Source organism: Gallinula chloropus, assembly GCF_964237585.1.
Source record: "Gallinula chloropus genome assembly, chromosome: 1".
Taxonomy (NCBI): domain Eukaryota; kingdom Metazoa; phylum Chordata; class Aves; order Gruiformes; family Rallidae; genus Gallinula; species Gallinula chloropus.
Window position 1 is genome coordinate 182,697,263 of NC_140085.1, and position 16,979 is coordinate 182,714,241.

The following is a 16,979-nucleotide window of genomic DNA, read 5'->3' on the forward strand; positions in this document are numbered from 1 at the left end:
GGAGATGCGGGTTGTGTCACGTCAGGAAGCAGGGCAGGACCGCGGCATGTGGTGGGAAGGCCAGCGGGCAGGGGCCAGAGCCGCGCACAGGCGGGCAGTTTGAAAAACGCAACGTGGCCCAAAAAAGAAGGGGGGGTGGGAGGACAGCATGGCGGGAGGACTAAGTGTTTAAGCAAGAGAATGTGGAGAGGGCTATTGCATGAAGGCTTTTTGGAGGGATGATGCATCCGTGGCGCTACTGAGGCGAAGTTGCTGGCACGTTCTCAGGCACCGCAGCTAAAACCGCCGGCGTTTCATGGCTGCCGCTGTTTAAACGCAGGCTGGGCCTTTGGGCACCACGGATGTCTGATGTGTCGTGACAGCAACCGAGGAGGAGGAGGAGGAGAAGGAGAAGGGGGAAGGCGGGGCTTACAGGAGCACAGTGTGCGTAGAATGCCCAGTTACTTCAACCAAAGCAAAAGCGTTTATTTCACAGAGGGAACATTGACTTCAATTGTAATTTGGATTGGCAGCTAGCGTATTGTTTCCTTTAAAAATGTACTGTGCACTTTAACACTAAATTAAAATGTATTTTAGTATTTTACAGAGCTGCACAAATATCTGTTTTTTGTCAAAAAGCACGAGCAATGTAAAGAGAGTTAAGTTTTCAAAGTCAGAGTTTATCAAATTTTAAAAGCATTCAAAGATGGAGTATAAAAAAAAATAGGAATATTGATTTCTGCATCTTGAGGGATAAAATGCAGGTTTCCTGAGTATTTTTTTACAATGTATATATGGCGACATGTAGCTTTGTAATTATTATTATTTTGTCAAATCTTGGGTTTTTTTCATAATTAAAACTTTGTTTTCCTCCCAGTAGCGTCTTTCAGCATTTGCTTGAAGTTGGCTGTAAATACATAGCTCTAACTATTTTGTAATACAGCTTTTTTATGCAGTCTTAACCTGTACGGCTATAATGAGACCTCCATGAACCTTTGTACACTATTTATATGTGCAATAAAACATGCATGGCAAACCTCAGACACCTGAGCAGCGACCGTGATGTACAGAGAAAGATCTTTACTCTGGTCACAATTGAAGGGTTTTCTTTGTAGAAACACTGTGGTGGGTCACCCCTGCGAGCGGTGGGTGCTTGTGGAAGAGGTGGGACTCAGGGGAATGAGGGATGAGGGTTTGGGCAGGGGGGAAGGATGGGGATGTAGCAGCTGAAGGACCCTAGTATTTATTTAGGTATTTAATTAGCCAAAGAACCACACCAGTGTTACTCAGTGTCTGTGCAGAGTTGTGCTAAAAATCATCCTGTGGTTCCCGGTACGTACCCTCCCTCCCAGCCCCTAACGCATCTGCTGCTTCTCACTCTGACCCAGACACCCTGTACCTGAGAGTCTGGGGTGCTGGGAGTTTCCAAACCGCGCAAGAGCATTGGAAATACTTCCTCTAAAGCACACACAGCAGATGAAGTGGGACTTTTATTTCTCCTAGCAGTACAGCCAGATCTCCACCTTACAGGCGCGACCTCGGGCAGTTACTTTTCTGTTCAGTTCCCCTCCCTCCCCGTGACTCGTACGGTGCAGACGCCGCTGCCAGCCAGAGGGTTCAGGCATTGAGGTATTTTGCGTGGTGCTTGATGTGGTCATTAATAAACGTAGCGATGAAGAAATAGCTGTGATCATAACCCTAGAAAAGAACGACAAGGAAGTCAGCGAATACACACAGGTCATGACAAAACACTCATGCCCAGCTCTCATCTGGGAAAGTTAACGACTCTTCTGGCTTGGTATGTTTTAAGAAATCAGAAATACCTGTGTTGTATACAGGAGCTGTGGAGGAGGGTACCTAACTAACAGGTTCGGTATATATGAACACTGGGAAGCTAAACAAGCTGAATGCACTTTAACCCACCCTGATCTGGGCATGTAAGTTCAAGATGGGGAACAGCAAGTGTCAGCTGCCAAGTGAGAGGCAATCCCAGAGAAGAGCTGCCCTGCTGGTAAAACACAGCTGTAAGGGGGACAACAGCTCGAGTCTGAACTACTTCTCCAGCACCACAGGAAGTGACATGCACACCTCGGAACTACCCCAAGCTCTCAGCACTGTTTCTCTTGGTGCAGGGCTTAGTACGAATCAGAGAGGACAATCCCTCAGTCTCCATGGCTGGGTCCCCCACCAGGTCTGGCTGGAAGTTGTCAGTCTCTTACAAAGACTCCGAGGCTCTCAGGACAGTGCTGCCCTGGTCACTGTCACAGCACTGTAGGAGAGAGCAATCCTTCCACCTGGGTGTGTAAATGAATCCAAGACTTCAAGCACTTCCACTCATCTCCTGATTTACACTAACACAGGCAAACTACGTGGCAAAGGTTTACACTGAACACAAACCCACGGTACAGATAAGGAATCAGACACAGAACCACAGAGACACAGACCCACTGAATCATTCTGGCTGGAAAAGATCTTTAACATCATGGAGTCCAACCATTAACCTAGCACTGCCAATTCCACTGCTAAACCAAGTCCCCAAGCACCAAATCTACATATCATTCAGCTACCTCAAGGGATGGTGACTCAACCATTTTCCTGGCCAGCCTGTTCCAGTGATTGCCAGCCCTTTTGGTGAAGGAATTCTTCCTAATTCACAATCTAAACTGCCCCGGCACAACCTGAGGCTGTTTCCTCTTGTCTCATCTCTTGTTACTCAGGAGAAGAGACCAACCTCTACCTGTCTACAACCTTCTTTCAGGTAGTTGTAGAGAGTGATAAGGTCTCTCCTGAGCCTCCTCTTCTCCAGGCTGAACAGCCCCAGTTCCCTTAGCCACGCCTCATAAGACTTGTGCTCCAGACCCTTCACCATCTTCATTGCTCTCCTCTGGACACGCTCCCAACACCTGAACATTCTTCTTGTAGTGAAGGGCCCACAACTGAACACAGATCTTGAGGTGTGGCCTCACGTCAATTCTGACACGAGCCAGGATGCTGTTGGCCTTCTTGGCCACCTGGGCACACTGCTGGCTCACCATCAACCAGCTGTTGACCAACACCCCAGGTCCCTTTCCAACACCTATCACTGCTTGTACGGTGACAGTGATATTAATTAAAAACTGTCAATGCTGCTTCTTCAGCCACCTGCTGGTGAGACACAGCTGAAACCGATGGGTATCACAGTCCTCCAAGTCACCAAGCAAACGTCACTTCTCACCCGCTTCCTCATTTGGCCAGGGGCAGACTCAGTAAGTAAAAGGAAGCCCAGTGAAGAGACACCCTTTCTACTCCCTGTTAGAGAAACCTAAAACCTCACAAAGCAACCACCCAGCAACCTGGGACTGCAGAAGCAACTTGCCTGCTGCAGTCTGAAGACCACTGGGATCTTCCGCTCTGTGCAGGCAGCGATGAAGTTATCGGGCAGTAACTGTCCTGCTGACAGGAACTGGTCATCTTTGCCTTGATCAATCAAGATGTCCAGGTGAGAGTCTGGATAGGACTTCACAAGTTGTGTAGCATCATATGCCTGAAGGAAATAAAAGACAACACTGTTAGACTGGGTCAGGTTTGCTGACTGCAAGAAAAGAACGGCCTACGTAGGGTACTGGGTGATACTGGTCAGGAAGCCAGACTACAGTTTCAAAGAACAAAACCTGGGAAAACTCCAGACAACTGAAAAGTAATAACTGTGTTTTAATAAGTGCAAATGTTGTGATATAAGTAATTACCAAATCAGCAGTCTGACATCACTTCTGGACCAGCCCAGGGCTACATTCATACAGAATCAAAGAACAGGAATCATAGAATGGTCCAGGCTGGAAGGGACCCCAAGGACCATACAGTTCCAACCCCCCTGCCACAGGCAGGGCCACCAACCTCCAGACCTGGATCTACACAAGTTTGCCCAGGGCCCCATCCAACCTGGCCTTGAACACTTCCAGGGATGGGGCATCCACCACCTCTCTGGGCAGCCTGTTCCAGCCCCTCACCACTCTCTCTGTAAAAACACCCTAATATCTACTCTAAACCTTCCCTCCTTTAGTTTTAATCCATTCCCCCTTGTCCTGCCATTATCTACCCTTTTAAAAAGTTGGTTCCCCTCCTGTTTCTCTGCTCCCTTCAGGTACTGGAAGGCTGCAATGAGGTCCCCCCGCAGCCTTCTCTTCTCCAGGCTGAATAAGCCCAGCTCCCCCAGCCTCTCTTCATAGGGGAGGTGCTCCAGCCTTCTAATCATCTTCGTGGCTCCTCTGAACCCTCTCCAACAGTTCCACATCTTTCTTGAATTGAGGCCCCCAGATCTGGAAACAGGATTCCAGATGGGGCCTCATGAGGGCAGAGTAGAGAGGGACAATCCCCTCCCTGTCCCTGCTGGACACCCAATAGCAATTCACATACTTGTACAGAAACTACATCCTGCCATAATAACTTGGTATCCTAATGTAACTACTACAGCAGCTAAACACACACTGGAGTAACACAACTATGCTCCTGGAAGGTATTATACCTGAAGGTTACCATCATCATTTGGCCAAGAAAACTCTGTGCAACTGAGAAACAAAACCAGCACACACTGCATCAATTAAAGACTATTAACATGTAGGTAACAAAATGTAACTGTGAATGGGGAACACGCTTCTTATGGGGTCCTGTGTGGCACATGCACAAGAACATAAACCCTTCAAAAAGGCAGAGAAGTGTTTAAGGCAGTAGAGAAGACAGATCACAACAGACAGCAAGAAGTGAAGTCCTGCAGAGCCATGCTTCCTGATCCAGAAACAACACTGGGACAGGGGACAGGCTGCCTAGAGAGGTTTTGGGGTCTCCTTCTCTGGAGACATTCAAACCCTGCTTGAACATGTTCTTGTGTGACCTAGTCTAGGTGATCCTGCTCTGGCAGGGGGGCTGGACTAGATGATTTTTTGAGGTCCCTTCCAACCCCCATTCTGTGACACTGCACTGGAAATGGGAGCTGGGACTCTGCCAAGCACTGTGGCCATGGTATAAAACAATCTCTGCACATATTTACATGGCAATTTTAAGCACAAATACAGAGATCTGAGGTTGTGTATCTGTGCCAAAGGCAGGTCTAAGTCTGTTCATGGTGCCTGCTGATGATCTGCAGGGCTGAGTTGGCAGAAGAGCTCCAAAGCAAGTTAAGGGACCAGAAAACATTTTTTTCACCCAAAAAAAAAAAAAAGAACTCTGTAAGAGTAAGCAAGTTTAACTGACAATTTCTAAATATACAAACTTTAACAGTTGTGAAAGCACTCTCTGTTCCTAAAGTGTTTTAATCAGACCTGGATGTCTTCATAAGAAATACTTTAATCCAATTTACAAGGGATTTAGCTGCAGTTTGTGTTTATTTGCAAGGAAACCAGAGTACCTGGTAACACTGATTCCTTCTAACTTAATTCTAGAAATACAGTTCAAAGTTTATACTGAGATGACAAATCCTGAAGGGCTGCCCATAGAATGCAGCAACATGCACAGAAACATTGGTGTGTCATATCAGCCACTCCTACACAACTACTGCATTTAAAAACCAGGGCCCTGGAGCTAAACCCTAACATTTTCTGGCTTAATCCTGTTCCACGGGATACAGATTTCCAAGTATCCAACAGGGTCCTCTTCTGTCTCCAACAGGCTGGCCCTGCACATGCCATGAGGCCCACCAGTCTCTGAACAATTTGTAGCATCTTCTTTTCAGGCTAGCACAAAACCCCCAGCTGTTCTGTGTATCAAGAACTGGGTTTTTGAGTGCCAGGTCCCAGCCAAACTCTCTTCTAAACTGCTCCCTGCTTTCATGCATTAGAGAAAGTCTCAGACAGCTCATAATTCTTAGAGCAGATTTTAAGATCCTCATAAAACAATGTGATGAGAGCCTTACGCTTAGGGGTGTAGTAAACCAGCACCCCCAGAGTTTTGTTCCAGGCACCTGCTGTGATATATCTACAGATCACTCATTTGTGCATCATTAAAGGACTGTGAGCTGCAACACGTACCTCCCATTTGCTTGCATCTGATCCCAGATATCCACCAAGGGCTTTCTTCCCCCACTGACACTGAACAGGGTTGCAGATAGGAGCAAATGCTGACACAGACTGTTGACAAAGAAAGTATGAAGAAAACCTATGAATTAGGACAAGTGATTTCTGCCAACCAACAAGCAAACAAAAAGCCTTTCCAAAAATTGTTTTGAAGTTGCTGCCAGAAGCCAGGACTTCTCCACCAACCCTCTGAGGCAGGTGCCCTAACCATGATCTTACTCCCCTCTTACTCGTTCTTTCTAGCCCCAGAGATTTGCTTTCCTTTTTGCACACAAAAGGCAGGGCTAGAGGCCCTGTTCCTTTCCCTGTAGGGAGATGTTGACTTGAATTCCCTCAGCAGCAAAGAAGGATCTCAAGTCCACTGTTGGGTCAGCATGGTCAGAATGTGGGACTGTTTCACTTCCAACTGGCCTCTGGCAGAGCATAACAGCCCAAGGCATGAGGCTGCTCAGCCAGTCTAAGTACACCATAGAGACTCTCAAATTTAGGTACCTTCAGTATTAAAGGGTCAAGAAAAGCACATTTCAGATCCCAGCTCCAGATACTGGTGTCAGAAGTCTAAGCCCTACTCCTGACATTCTTCTTTTGGATTTGGCCCTGGGACATCAGTATTTCCAGTCTCACGTTGTGCAAGGAATAGCACCAAACCATCTGAGACACTGCCAGCTCTCCTGGATTCTGGCAATTTCCATTTAATGTTTCATCCCTTTGGATAATACAATTCACAGTTAAGTGACAATGGCGAAAATGGAAACTTCTGAACAAAAAGATTAAAAAAAGAGAGATAAAAATAAAGCTTTCTCTTATCTTCAGCTCTCCTGTAATGCCAAGCTAATGACACTGAGCAAATGTTATGCTATCTCCCAAAAAGGCAGGTGGGTTTTTGCAGCTGACCACAAAGGCCAGGACCAGAGCAGCCCAGGAAGGGACTGACCCACACAAGCAGAGCTCCTCACCTCTCAGGCACCAATGCCTGGTTCTCCCTCAGAAACACATTTTACACAAGTATATCTCCAAAGAGGAAACAAAACTCTCAACCCTCAGGAGTAAGGAGTTGCCTACAACTACCTGAAGGGATGTTGTAGAGAGGTGGGCGATGGTCTCTTCAGCCAGGTGACAGGACAAGGGGAAATGGCAGGAAGCTGCACCAGGGCAGGTTCAGGTTAAATGTTAGGAAAAAACCTTTTACTGAAAGAGTTGTCAGGGCCTAGAACAGGCTGCCCAGGGAGGTGGATGAGTCACCATCCCTGGATGTGTTCAAAAAAAGGGTAGATGAGGTACTTAGGGATATGGTTTAGCTTAGGATGGGAATGGTTGGACTTGATGATCTTAAAGGTCTTTTTGAACCTTGTGATTCTGTGATTCTGAGTATAAAGGACAGGAAAATCAGTTTCAGTGCATTTGATCTGGGTTCAGTAGAATCCAAATGAACACAACTTCAGATACTTCAAATGCTCCAAAAATCAATCTTCAGCAAAGCCAACATGCAAATCTCAGGGCGGGGAGCAGACACAGGTATAGCAAGTGACACCACTCCAGAGCCAGAAGGACCCTGTTCAATTTCAATGTAACGACTGGTTTGGGAGAGCTGCAAAATCATCCAAAAGAAACTGAACTTTTCTTGACTGTTAAAATTTCCTGGGTTTTGTTTTGTGTTTTTTGTTTTCTTTATTTAAATTTTGCTGATACATTCCACAGCATTTTTTCTGCAAATCTTCCACATTATAACACTAGCTATCAATGAACTGCTAAAACTAAAACTATTTATATGTTTAATACTACAACAGAACTTGCTATTATATTTTCTTTCTTCTCTTCTGTAGAAATCTCTGTAAGCTTTAGTATGCCTCATATAAGTTGTACTGTAACTTACTTTGTACTTTCCAGGATTCTTCAGAGCAAGAATAAGAGCTCCGTGACCTCCCATGGAATGCCCAAAAATAGACATCCGTTCAGGATCAGTTGGAAAATTGGCATTTATTAGTTTAGGCAGCTGCAAAAGAACAACATGTAAGTGGTATAAAAACATTAAAGCAACTCGAGTCTGTTTAGGAAAAAACCCCACATAAATAACTAATGTGTTTTAATGCCAGGAAACCACTGAACCCAAAGGCACATCTTTGGTTCTTGCTTGACATTTGAAAGCAATTTAAATGGGACTGTAAAATCAAAAGGGAACAATTAATCTGACCATACATAACTCCAAGTATCTTCTCAGGAATCTATCATAACCCTGTAACACAATGTGTGGGAATTTCCTAATAAAACAGCCTTATTTCAAGAAATACATAAATATGTATGTGCTTCTGTAAGTGACCAGGATGCCAAATCATTCTTGGGAAATCATGTGCTCCCCGTATTCCCATCAACTTTAGTTTTAATCCAGACCACACAGACTACATGCAGAGTAAACTGGACACCCACCTTCCTAATACATATCTTAAGGACCTCCTTCTACATACAAATGAAAGACAAAACAACACAACAAAACAATGGAACCCACCACCCCAACCCTCCCAAGACAGTGAATGGTCTAAACAAGCAGCGCAGCTGAAGTACCAGCACAGTGAAGTGCAGTGGGCTGTTCCAGAAGCAGCAGAGCTTTTACAAGAACAGAGACTGCACAACTAATGAATCAAGCTTAGAAGAGTAGGCCAACCCTGTGGCATCTCTGGCAGGAAAGCAGACTCAAGGAGTTCCTGCTTGAGCCCTGCCAGGTGTTATCATCTCTGTGCCATCTCTCCCTCCTTAGTTCTAAGACAACGTCTGTTTGGTGAGGAGGGACCTCACAACTGGATAAATCCCATCACTGAAATAATCAAGGATTAAAAGATAAAATAAATATAACAAATAACAAATTATTTTTTATAAAAGAAGAAAGCAAATAAACAGCAAACCATCCATAGACTATTGAGATCACCTGAAGCAAGCTTTGGTGCTAGGAACAAAGAGCATGACTGAGCTGCACCCCTTTTTTAGCTTACCCAACACCACCAGAAGAGCCCAGCAGCAAAGTTACCTCATCCTTTATGTAGGAATACATCCTATAGTTTGTTTTCCAAGGATCTTCAGTGGCGTCCACATAAAAACCAGCACCGGTGCCAAAATCCCAACTTTCATCTTCTCCTTCAATATTGCAGCCACCTAGAATGAAAACTCTTTCTACAGTTACTGTCTTTCCCTCACTGGGTGTTCAGAAGTGAAGAGTCTGCCACACAAATCAAAGACTCAGGACAGAAATTTCTCAACCAACATGCCTCTATCCCTCCAACTGTAAGACAATCCAGATTTCCATGCATTGGTGCAGTGTTTTCAGGTTGAAAGTGTTTCAACACAGCTTTCAAAACAAGTGTTACCCACAGATGTATCCAACTTGTAACACTTTTGAGTTCATAAACAAACAAAACACACCCATCTTTCCTACACTGTTTCTGTAAAGCTTCCTCCAATTTACCCAGGGATTTGTTCAAAAGCTGGGACTCCTTAATTGCTGCCATCAGCTTACAAGAAACTGTGAGAAACAGGAATGGCAGAAAACTTTCTTTCCCCCAGAAGGGCAGAACCATGTCTCACCAAATGGTGTGCCCAGACCAGTTAAGGTCTGTCACATAGTGTCTGCTACACCTCCCTTTTTGAGATGCAACAGCATAACAACGCTTACTGTTCATTTTTGAAGGATGCAGCTCTACCTATTCTGCAATTCCTTTCACTGCTCCCACCTGTAACTCCCCATAAAACTTCAGCCATTTCTTCTCTGAGTAACTGCAGGGTTGTATCCTCTTTTCCAGGGCTACACACTCAAACTGTATTTGCAGATGTCTCCTTGAAGTCAATACATCCCATTCAGTCCTCTCTTACTGTCCCTTTGGTTAGTCTGTGATCTACCAGCCTGGTTTGCAGAACAGAACAGAGTATTTCAGGGCATGTGTGACAGGAACCAACGACCTCTCCCTTCCTCCAAAATGTTCTTGGTTTCTGCAATCCTAAATTACATGGGCTTTCACCACTGCCAGATGCCACCACACATAATTTGATGCTCCCTGACAACTTGTGCAGGGATACCTGCCACAGTGTGAACCCAGATTTTGACAAGGATCAAAGTTGAGTTTGTTCCAGTGATGTGTCCCTGAACACTGAATGATTTTGTAACTTCACAGCCCAGCAGTCCCAAGGACTGGTGGTGCTTACACAACATGCTGATTTAAACAGTCTGTCCCTCCAAGATGGACAGTAACTCACCAAGTCCTGGCAAGAAGCAAAGGGAAAGCTGATTCTGCTAAAAGAAGCTTCAGGGAAACCCTGAAAAAAATACAAGTTTGAAAAGGAACCTGCAAAATACATCTCAGCACACCTGTCTGCAGAAGCAAACCCCTACAAAGAAGGAAAATTAAAGCCTATCAGTGCTTGACAGCAGATCTGTAATGGCAGGTATTTCATGTTTCCATGAAGTCTTTTTCCCTCATCTAGTTACATCTCCTTGCTCCTGGAAGGTAATTCTCTTTTAGTCATAACTACACAGTTAAAAAGCACATTTTAGTGTTTTCTCCACATAAATAAAGGACAATTTTCACAGGGACAGTAACGTGTTTGGGTTAGTGCTTAGACACTGTTCAGTTTAGGGTTAAATGTACTAAGGTGCTTTGCTAACAACTCCCTTTTGAAGAAGGGCTGAAGGACTTTTTGCTAAAAAGTATCCTTGGAGGAGAGCTGAAAGGCTGATAAAGAGGAAACATCCTGCCCCAGCAGGTGCAAGAGCTTGAGGCACTGCTAGAGAGGCCTGAAGGCAACAAAAACTGGGGGAAAGGTAAAGGCAGCAGGGGGAGATCATGACCACCCACTCAACTCAAGGAGTATGCAAATGACCCCCTCCACACACACACACATCTTCAAGGAGCATGCATGCTAATTTGAATATGCTTGACCAATAGCAGATGATGCGGTAATTAATTACTAACCAATTAGTCTAAATTTAGGCAGGTTTTTCTAATCCTGTAACAAGATAAACTGGTTGTAAATTCTGTGTGTAATGGGCTAGTTTTGTGCACTTGCCACTTAGCACCCACCTCTGCACAGACATGGAATAAACCCAACCCCTCTGCTCTGTGCGCATGTCGGCGTACCGCACACCGGGTAACCGCCCCACTTCTGGGGCAGCACATATGCTCAGATCTCTTAGTTTGTGACTACATCTGAACTACTCTTCACTTGTTTCTCCAGACAGCTCAAAGACATTTAGGAACATCTGGAGTCTCTGAGCTAGAAGCTAAGAACTTGATACAAAACACACAGTGAAATTCACCTAAGGAGGGGAGCAATCCTGATCAGCTGTTAGACTAAAAGGCAAGAGAGAAGCTGCAAAGAGGGTTCTGAGATAAAATGGAACAAACAATGGACTACACAAATGCAGTTTCACACTGATAGAGACAGCTTACACAGAAAACACTAAAAACCAGTCCCAGTATAATTAAATACCCAATGAACAAGGCTAGTTGCCCAACTCTATTTACCCTGAAGCAGACAGCAACAATGAAGTGTAAAGCTCATTAACAGACTGCTCTTCTGTCCCTCTTCTTCATTAGAAACATGCATTTCTGTTCTTGACCTGACACAACCTCAAGACTTAGATGTGAAAAGTATTTTCTGGGAAGAACATTGTTTCATTCCTCTATCACCTGTGTTCAGAACCGACCTACTGAAGCTTGGGATATCCTAGAAGACTGCCCGCTCTGTATACACAGCACACGTGAGACTTTGAGCAGAAACCAGCATATGCTGAATGGAAAACACTGAATCCCCTGGGAGCCTGTGTTACCAGTAACTGCAGATCCACCATTTTCAGGTCTCCCATACTAGGCATAAGCTCAGCCTTACACAAATCGCAGCACACCATTTAAAAAAGCCACTCAGCAGCAGTATATTCCAGCTGCAGGGCAGGAGGGTTTTCTGGTTCACTTTTCTAAGTATTGGAAACCTCTGGAGATATGTATTTAATAGCCTTTAGAATACTAATAGAATAATAGAGAGTAAACATTACATCTTTGTGTGACAACATTGTTCCACAGTCTCTGTAAAGTCTCAGCAAGCCACAAAGTGACTCTGATAACAGGTCTCTTGTTTTCTTCCCTCTCCTCCCTGCTGAATTCAATGCCCCCTTTGTTCTAGTTTTACTGCCAAGACAACAAAACAGTTTCAAATGTCAACCTTTGCTACCATGTTATTAAAGATACAGACAATATAACCTCTTTGAGGGTAAAGACAGTGTACCTCAAGTGTAACAGCTGCTACCACATCTCTTGTTAAAACTTACGTGGGCTTGTGTCTGGTGCGACTACAATGAGGCCGTGTTCAGCTGCAGCCTGCTGGAAACCAGCTTTCGTGATGAAATTCTGTTCCGTGCAAGTCAAGCCTGGGGAAGCAAGAACATCATGGGTTACACCCCACTCACAGCATGCTGCCTTCCAAAAAACTTTCTGATGGAAAAGGTTTTGAAAAATAAGAGGGATTCCTATCTCAGGAACATGGAAAAAAGCCTTTTCCCTACGTACAACGATATTTAATAATACAGAGAGAAAGGCACAGCTGCATTTTCACATCTGGTCACTCTAACACTTGATCAGAGCCAGGTCAAGGCATGCTCTGTCGAGCGCCCACTCCTGTGGCACACACAGTTTCCTCAAGTACTGAGTATTTAAATCCACCAACTGAAAACACTGTTTGTTAACTTCCAACCCTGCAACTACAATTTTCTCTCTACCACTGTTCCAGCTGTTTGCATTACAGAATTCTACAAATAATTCCACACACCAGTACTGAAAGTTTTCTGTACCGTGCCATTTGACAGGGTTTAATAATGACTCTAGTTTTCTCTGTGGGCAAGTTGCAAATAACTTGATGTGACTGATGTAACAGCCAAGACAGCATGGTTTCAAGTCAAAAAATAAATGTGCTGTATGACTTGGAACTCTTCAGACAATTTTGATACTTCCAACTTGAAGGTAAACATTTTTACACAGTCCACTGTCATTCTACAAATCAGGCCTACTAGCTAGTTTATGAAATAAATACATACAAGGAATGCAGTCTCCACACTACCAGTCAATTCTCCAACTTTTTAAACACAAGTATGAATAAAACAACCCCTAAAAATTAAGGACAGAGCTTCTGCTTTTCGTTTTGAAGAATAGAAGGGGGAAAAAAAAGCCACTGCCAAAATAAATTAGACCATTTTGAAAGCAATGCCTTAATAGTATTTCTGCACTTTGGTGCAAGACCCAGCTCTGTGGGACAACAGGAACAGGACAGAGGAACAAGGCCAGGATAACTGGGAGGACGTGTTTGTCCATGCAGTCTAATCCCAGCTTGCCTTACATCCAGCAAGACAGCAGTTGGATAGGACACCTCAGGAGCTGGAGAGATGAAGAACTAATGCTGTGGATGAGGCAGCTTCACTCCTGCTACACACAGCCCCCTTTGGCTCCTGGCCCCTTCTGATCCCACAGCGTCACCTCACTCCAGATACGCTTGCGCCACGGCTCCACCTCCCTTACCAAGTTCATCAGTTGCTCCCTGCAAAACAGCACTCATAAACAGCTGGGGTCCAGAGGACGAATTTTCTGGCTCCCATGGGCTAGATTTTGCCCCTCAATTCTGTCAGCTGAAACACTGGCTTAAACATGCTTAAGACCATCTTTTTAAGCTACTAAAATTCACGTTACTTACCTGAGAGCCAATAGAGCACAGGACACTTTTTGGTTTCTGCTTTTGGAGGCAAGTAGATTCCAAATTTCATCTTGCATTTTAGTTCTGTGCTGTATTAATAAAATACCCCTTGTTATCACCATTACTTAATAAGGTCACTAACATTAAAAAAAAAAAAGTTCAGTAAATGCATTTTGTTCAGAGAGATATTTGGTCAGTGAATTGTAACAACTAAGATCTTCAACAAACTGAAAAACTATTTAAAAACTCAGCTTTAGCCTCTTAAATTGACAAGAGCTAAACCTTCCTACCTTACTGTGACTATGCTTAAAACAGAGACTTACAAATAAGCCTTTTTTTTTTGCAGTGTTGCTAACAGACAAGTTTGAAAACTGAATTTTAAACCCAGCAATATATAACTTGAGCCTTGCCTATCAAATTGGAAAGTAATTTTTACTGGAAAATGCAGAACATACACTTCACAGCACACTGCACCAAGAGAGAAGCATTTTCAGTCTGCTAAATCTACAGACTGATTGCCTAATTTATACTAAAGCCTAAAAGCCTTTGTCAGTCAAAGCTTATCTAAGCATAACTCATTATTTTTTCCTTTGGAATGTTTTTCTTATTCCCCTTCACCAGACAACAAGAATCCATCATCTGCATCTGTCTGCTGACAGTATTTTTTAAGAGTGCACAAAAGTGAAGTATCCAGTAAGGTGAACAGAACTTTGTGCACACTGCAGCCATCTGTGCTGCAAAGGGGACAACCCAAAGTAACAGAGGTTTGCCTTTAAAAGGTAAAAATACTGGCTTTCTGACTGAAAGTTACTAAGTTACTGCTAGACATGTTAAACATTAACACAGAAATAAAAGAATGCATCCAAAAAGTAGTCAACAGCATTCCTCACTGCAATATGGGTATTAGTGAGAACACTAACACCTTGCAGGAGAGAGAACACTGACAGCAGTGACAGGACAGATTCACTGTCCTGTGCTAAACATCTAGGCTGGTTTTGTAGTGTTACCTGTCATGTTCAAACACCTTCTGGAAACCCTCAAAGCACTTGTTGCTGGAAACCTGTTTCAGTGCCATGGCTTTAACTGTAAAGAGATCCCAAAACAACAACAACAAAGAGCAAGTTAAACTTCAAAATAAACCATTGCTGGACTTAACTTACAGTGAGTTATGTGAAAAGCTTTGTTTAACATTGCAATTTTTCATAAGAACAAACCTCCTGCACACACATTCTGATCTTTCATTAATTTTCTATTTCCCCACAGAATTGGGGGGGGGGGGGAGGGGGAGGTGCTGAACTCTGGAGAGCAAAGCTGACAAAGCCTTCCTGCTTTCCTACCTGCATCTCCAATGACCTTTACATCTGCAGTAACCATAGCTCGCTTTTTGTCTATTGCCACTTCTACCAGACAAGAAACCTCAAGTGCTGTAGTCAGCCTGGAGCTGTGAGTGCCAAGTGGCCAGCCTGCCACCTCCACAACAACCACGCAGGAGATAAACCTGTCCCACCTTTCCTTCATCGTGTGTGTGCCAGTATCCAGTCACTAATTACCACAATACTGAGGGCTATAATCATCTTTGATGGAAACTAGCTACCTTGTTCTAACACTCTGGGGGCCAGGAGCAACACAGGCTTCTCACAGAGAAGCAGAAGGCTTACTGCCACATGGAAAGAAACGCTATAAAAAGATATAAGCAAGGGAAGAGCCACGGGAGCTTTACAGCAGCTGGTAGCTCACTCGTGGCAGAAAACCGTGAAGGCTGACACAAACGGGACCACTCTTTAGTTTGCACGGACAGTGAGGCCAACTAGGCAGCTCAAAGGGGAAGGAGCCTGAAGGGTCGGCAAACAGTAACACCCCGATGAGAAAGGAGGAGACATCACAGCAGATAAAAACCGGCAAAATGAAAGTGTTCCCTCCCTCATACCTGCGCACTGGGCAAGGAAACCCCGCACCACGGGCAGCCCCCAGCGCCCGTTCATTCTCCTCTATCACCCCCGTGGGTGTGTGTGTGTGTGTATCAGGTCGAGGAGCGCCCACGCTTCCAGAAGCGCATTACGCCCACCCCGAAGACAGCATCAAGCCGGGTTCTCGGCTCGGCCCCGGGCGCCCAAATCCGTCCCTAGACTGGATTTCCATGCAGCCAGGCCTACGCGCTGCAACACAGCGCTCTCCTGTACCTCCCCCTCCACGCTCCCGCCCTCCGTACCCACAGGCAGCGATCCCTCCCCCTCGCCCGCTCGCTGACTGGGCCCGAGGGCCCGCACGGGCCCACTGCTGCCGCCGCCCCGCTCCCTCTGCACCGAGGTAGCGGCCAGCGCGCTCCCCGCTTTAAGCCGCCCACCCCCGCGCCAACTCAGCGCCCCTTCCCCCCCCCCCCCCCCCCCCTTACCGCGGAGGAGCGGCGGAACCGAGCGGCGAACTGCGCGGGAAAGGAGCGGCCCTTGTGCGGGCGCGGCCTTCCACCGCCCCGCCCGCGGCCCCGGCCCGCCCCCGGCCCGCCGCGGCGAGGGCCTGCGGCGGCTGCGTCCTGTCCGCCATGGCGGCCGCTGTGTTGCGGGCGCCGCCGAGTGGAAACGCGCATTCCTTGGCGGTGGGAGGTGAGGGGTCTGCCGTGTCTGTGGGGGCCGCGGGTGCCACTCTCCTCCTCCTCCTCCTCCTCGTCAGGCGCTGCTCCAGCTCCTCTGCCCGGGGCCGGAGGCGGGCGGCGGTGTGCGGCCTTCGCAGCCGCTGAAGAAGAAGTGGCTGCAGAGGTTGGCATCCCAGCGCTGGAGAAGAAAATCTTGAACTGGGAAATGAAGAAAGAAATAAAAAGTTAATCCAGATAATAGCGAAATAGAACCATTAAAAGCAACAAGTCATTTCTGTTAGAATCATTTTCCCTCGACCACCGAGACCTCAGGGGGGAAGGAAAGTTGTTGAAGTGGCCTGAACTTGCACTGCTACATCCTTGGATTTTAAATCACAGAATCACAAGGTTGGAAGAGAACTTTGAAGATCATTGAGTCCAACCATTCCCATCCTAAGCTAAACCATATCCCTAAGTACCTCATTTACCCTTTTTTTGAACACATCCAGGGATGGTGACTCAACCCCCTCCCTGGGCAGCCTGTTCCAGGCCCCAACAACTCTTTCAGTAAAAAATTTTTTTCTAATATCCAATCTAAACCTGCCCTGGCACAGCTCCATGCCGTTTCCCTTCTCAGTATTTCAGCGTTCTTCACAGCAGCTGCAGCT

The 16,979-nt window shown here is 45.6% G+C and overlaps 1 protein-coding gene across 1 annotated transcript; it reads right to left on the minus strand.

The window, feature by feature from the left end:
- Positions 1–1,456: 1,456 nt before the first annotated feature.
- On the minus strand, positions 1,457–16,208 carry ESD (esterase D). Its single transcript, XM_084272427.1, has 9 exons — positions 16,135–16,208; positions 14,750–14,825; positions 13,743–13,831; positions 12,331–12,429; positions 9,043–9,167; positions 7,897–8,016; positions 5,979–6,077; positions 3,335–3,502; positions 1,457–1,677 (listed from the first exon to the last, which is right to left on the minus strand). The coding sequence occupies exons 2-9, from the start codon at positions 14,815–14,817 to the stop codon at positions 1,597–1,599; spliced, it is 849 nt and encodes a 282-aa protein (XP_084128553.1). The 5' UTR covers positions 14,818–14,825; positions 16,135–16,208; the 3' UTR covers positions 1,457–1,596.
- Positions 16,209–16,979: the final 771 nt, after the last annotated feature.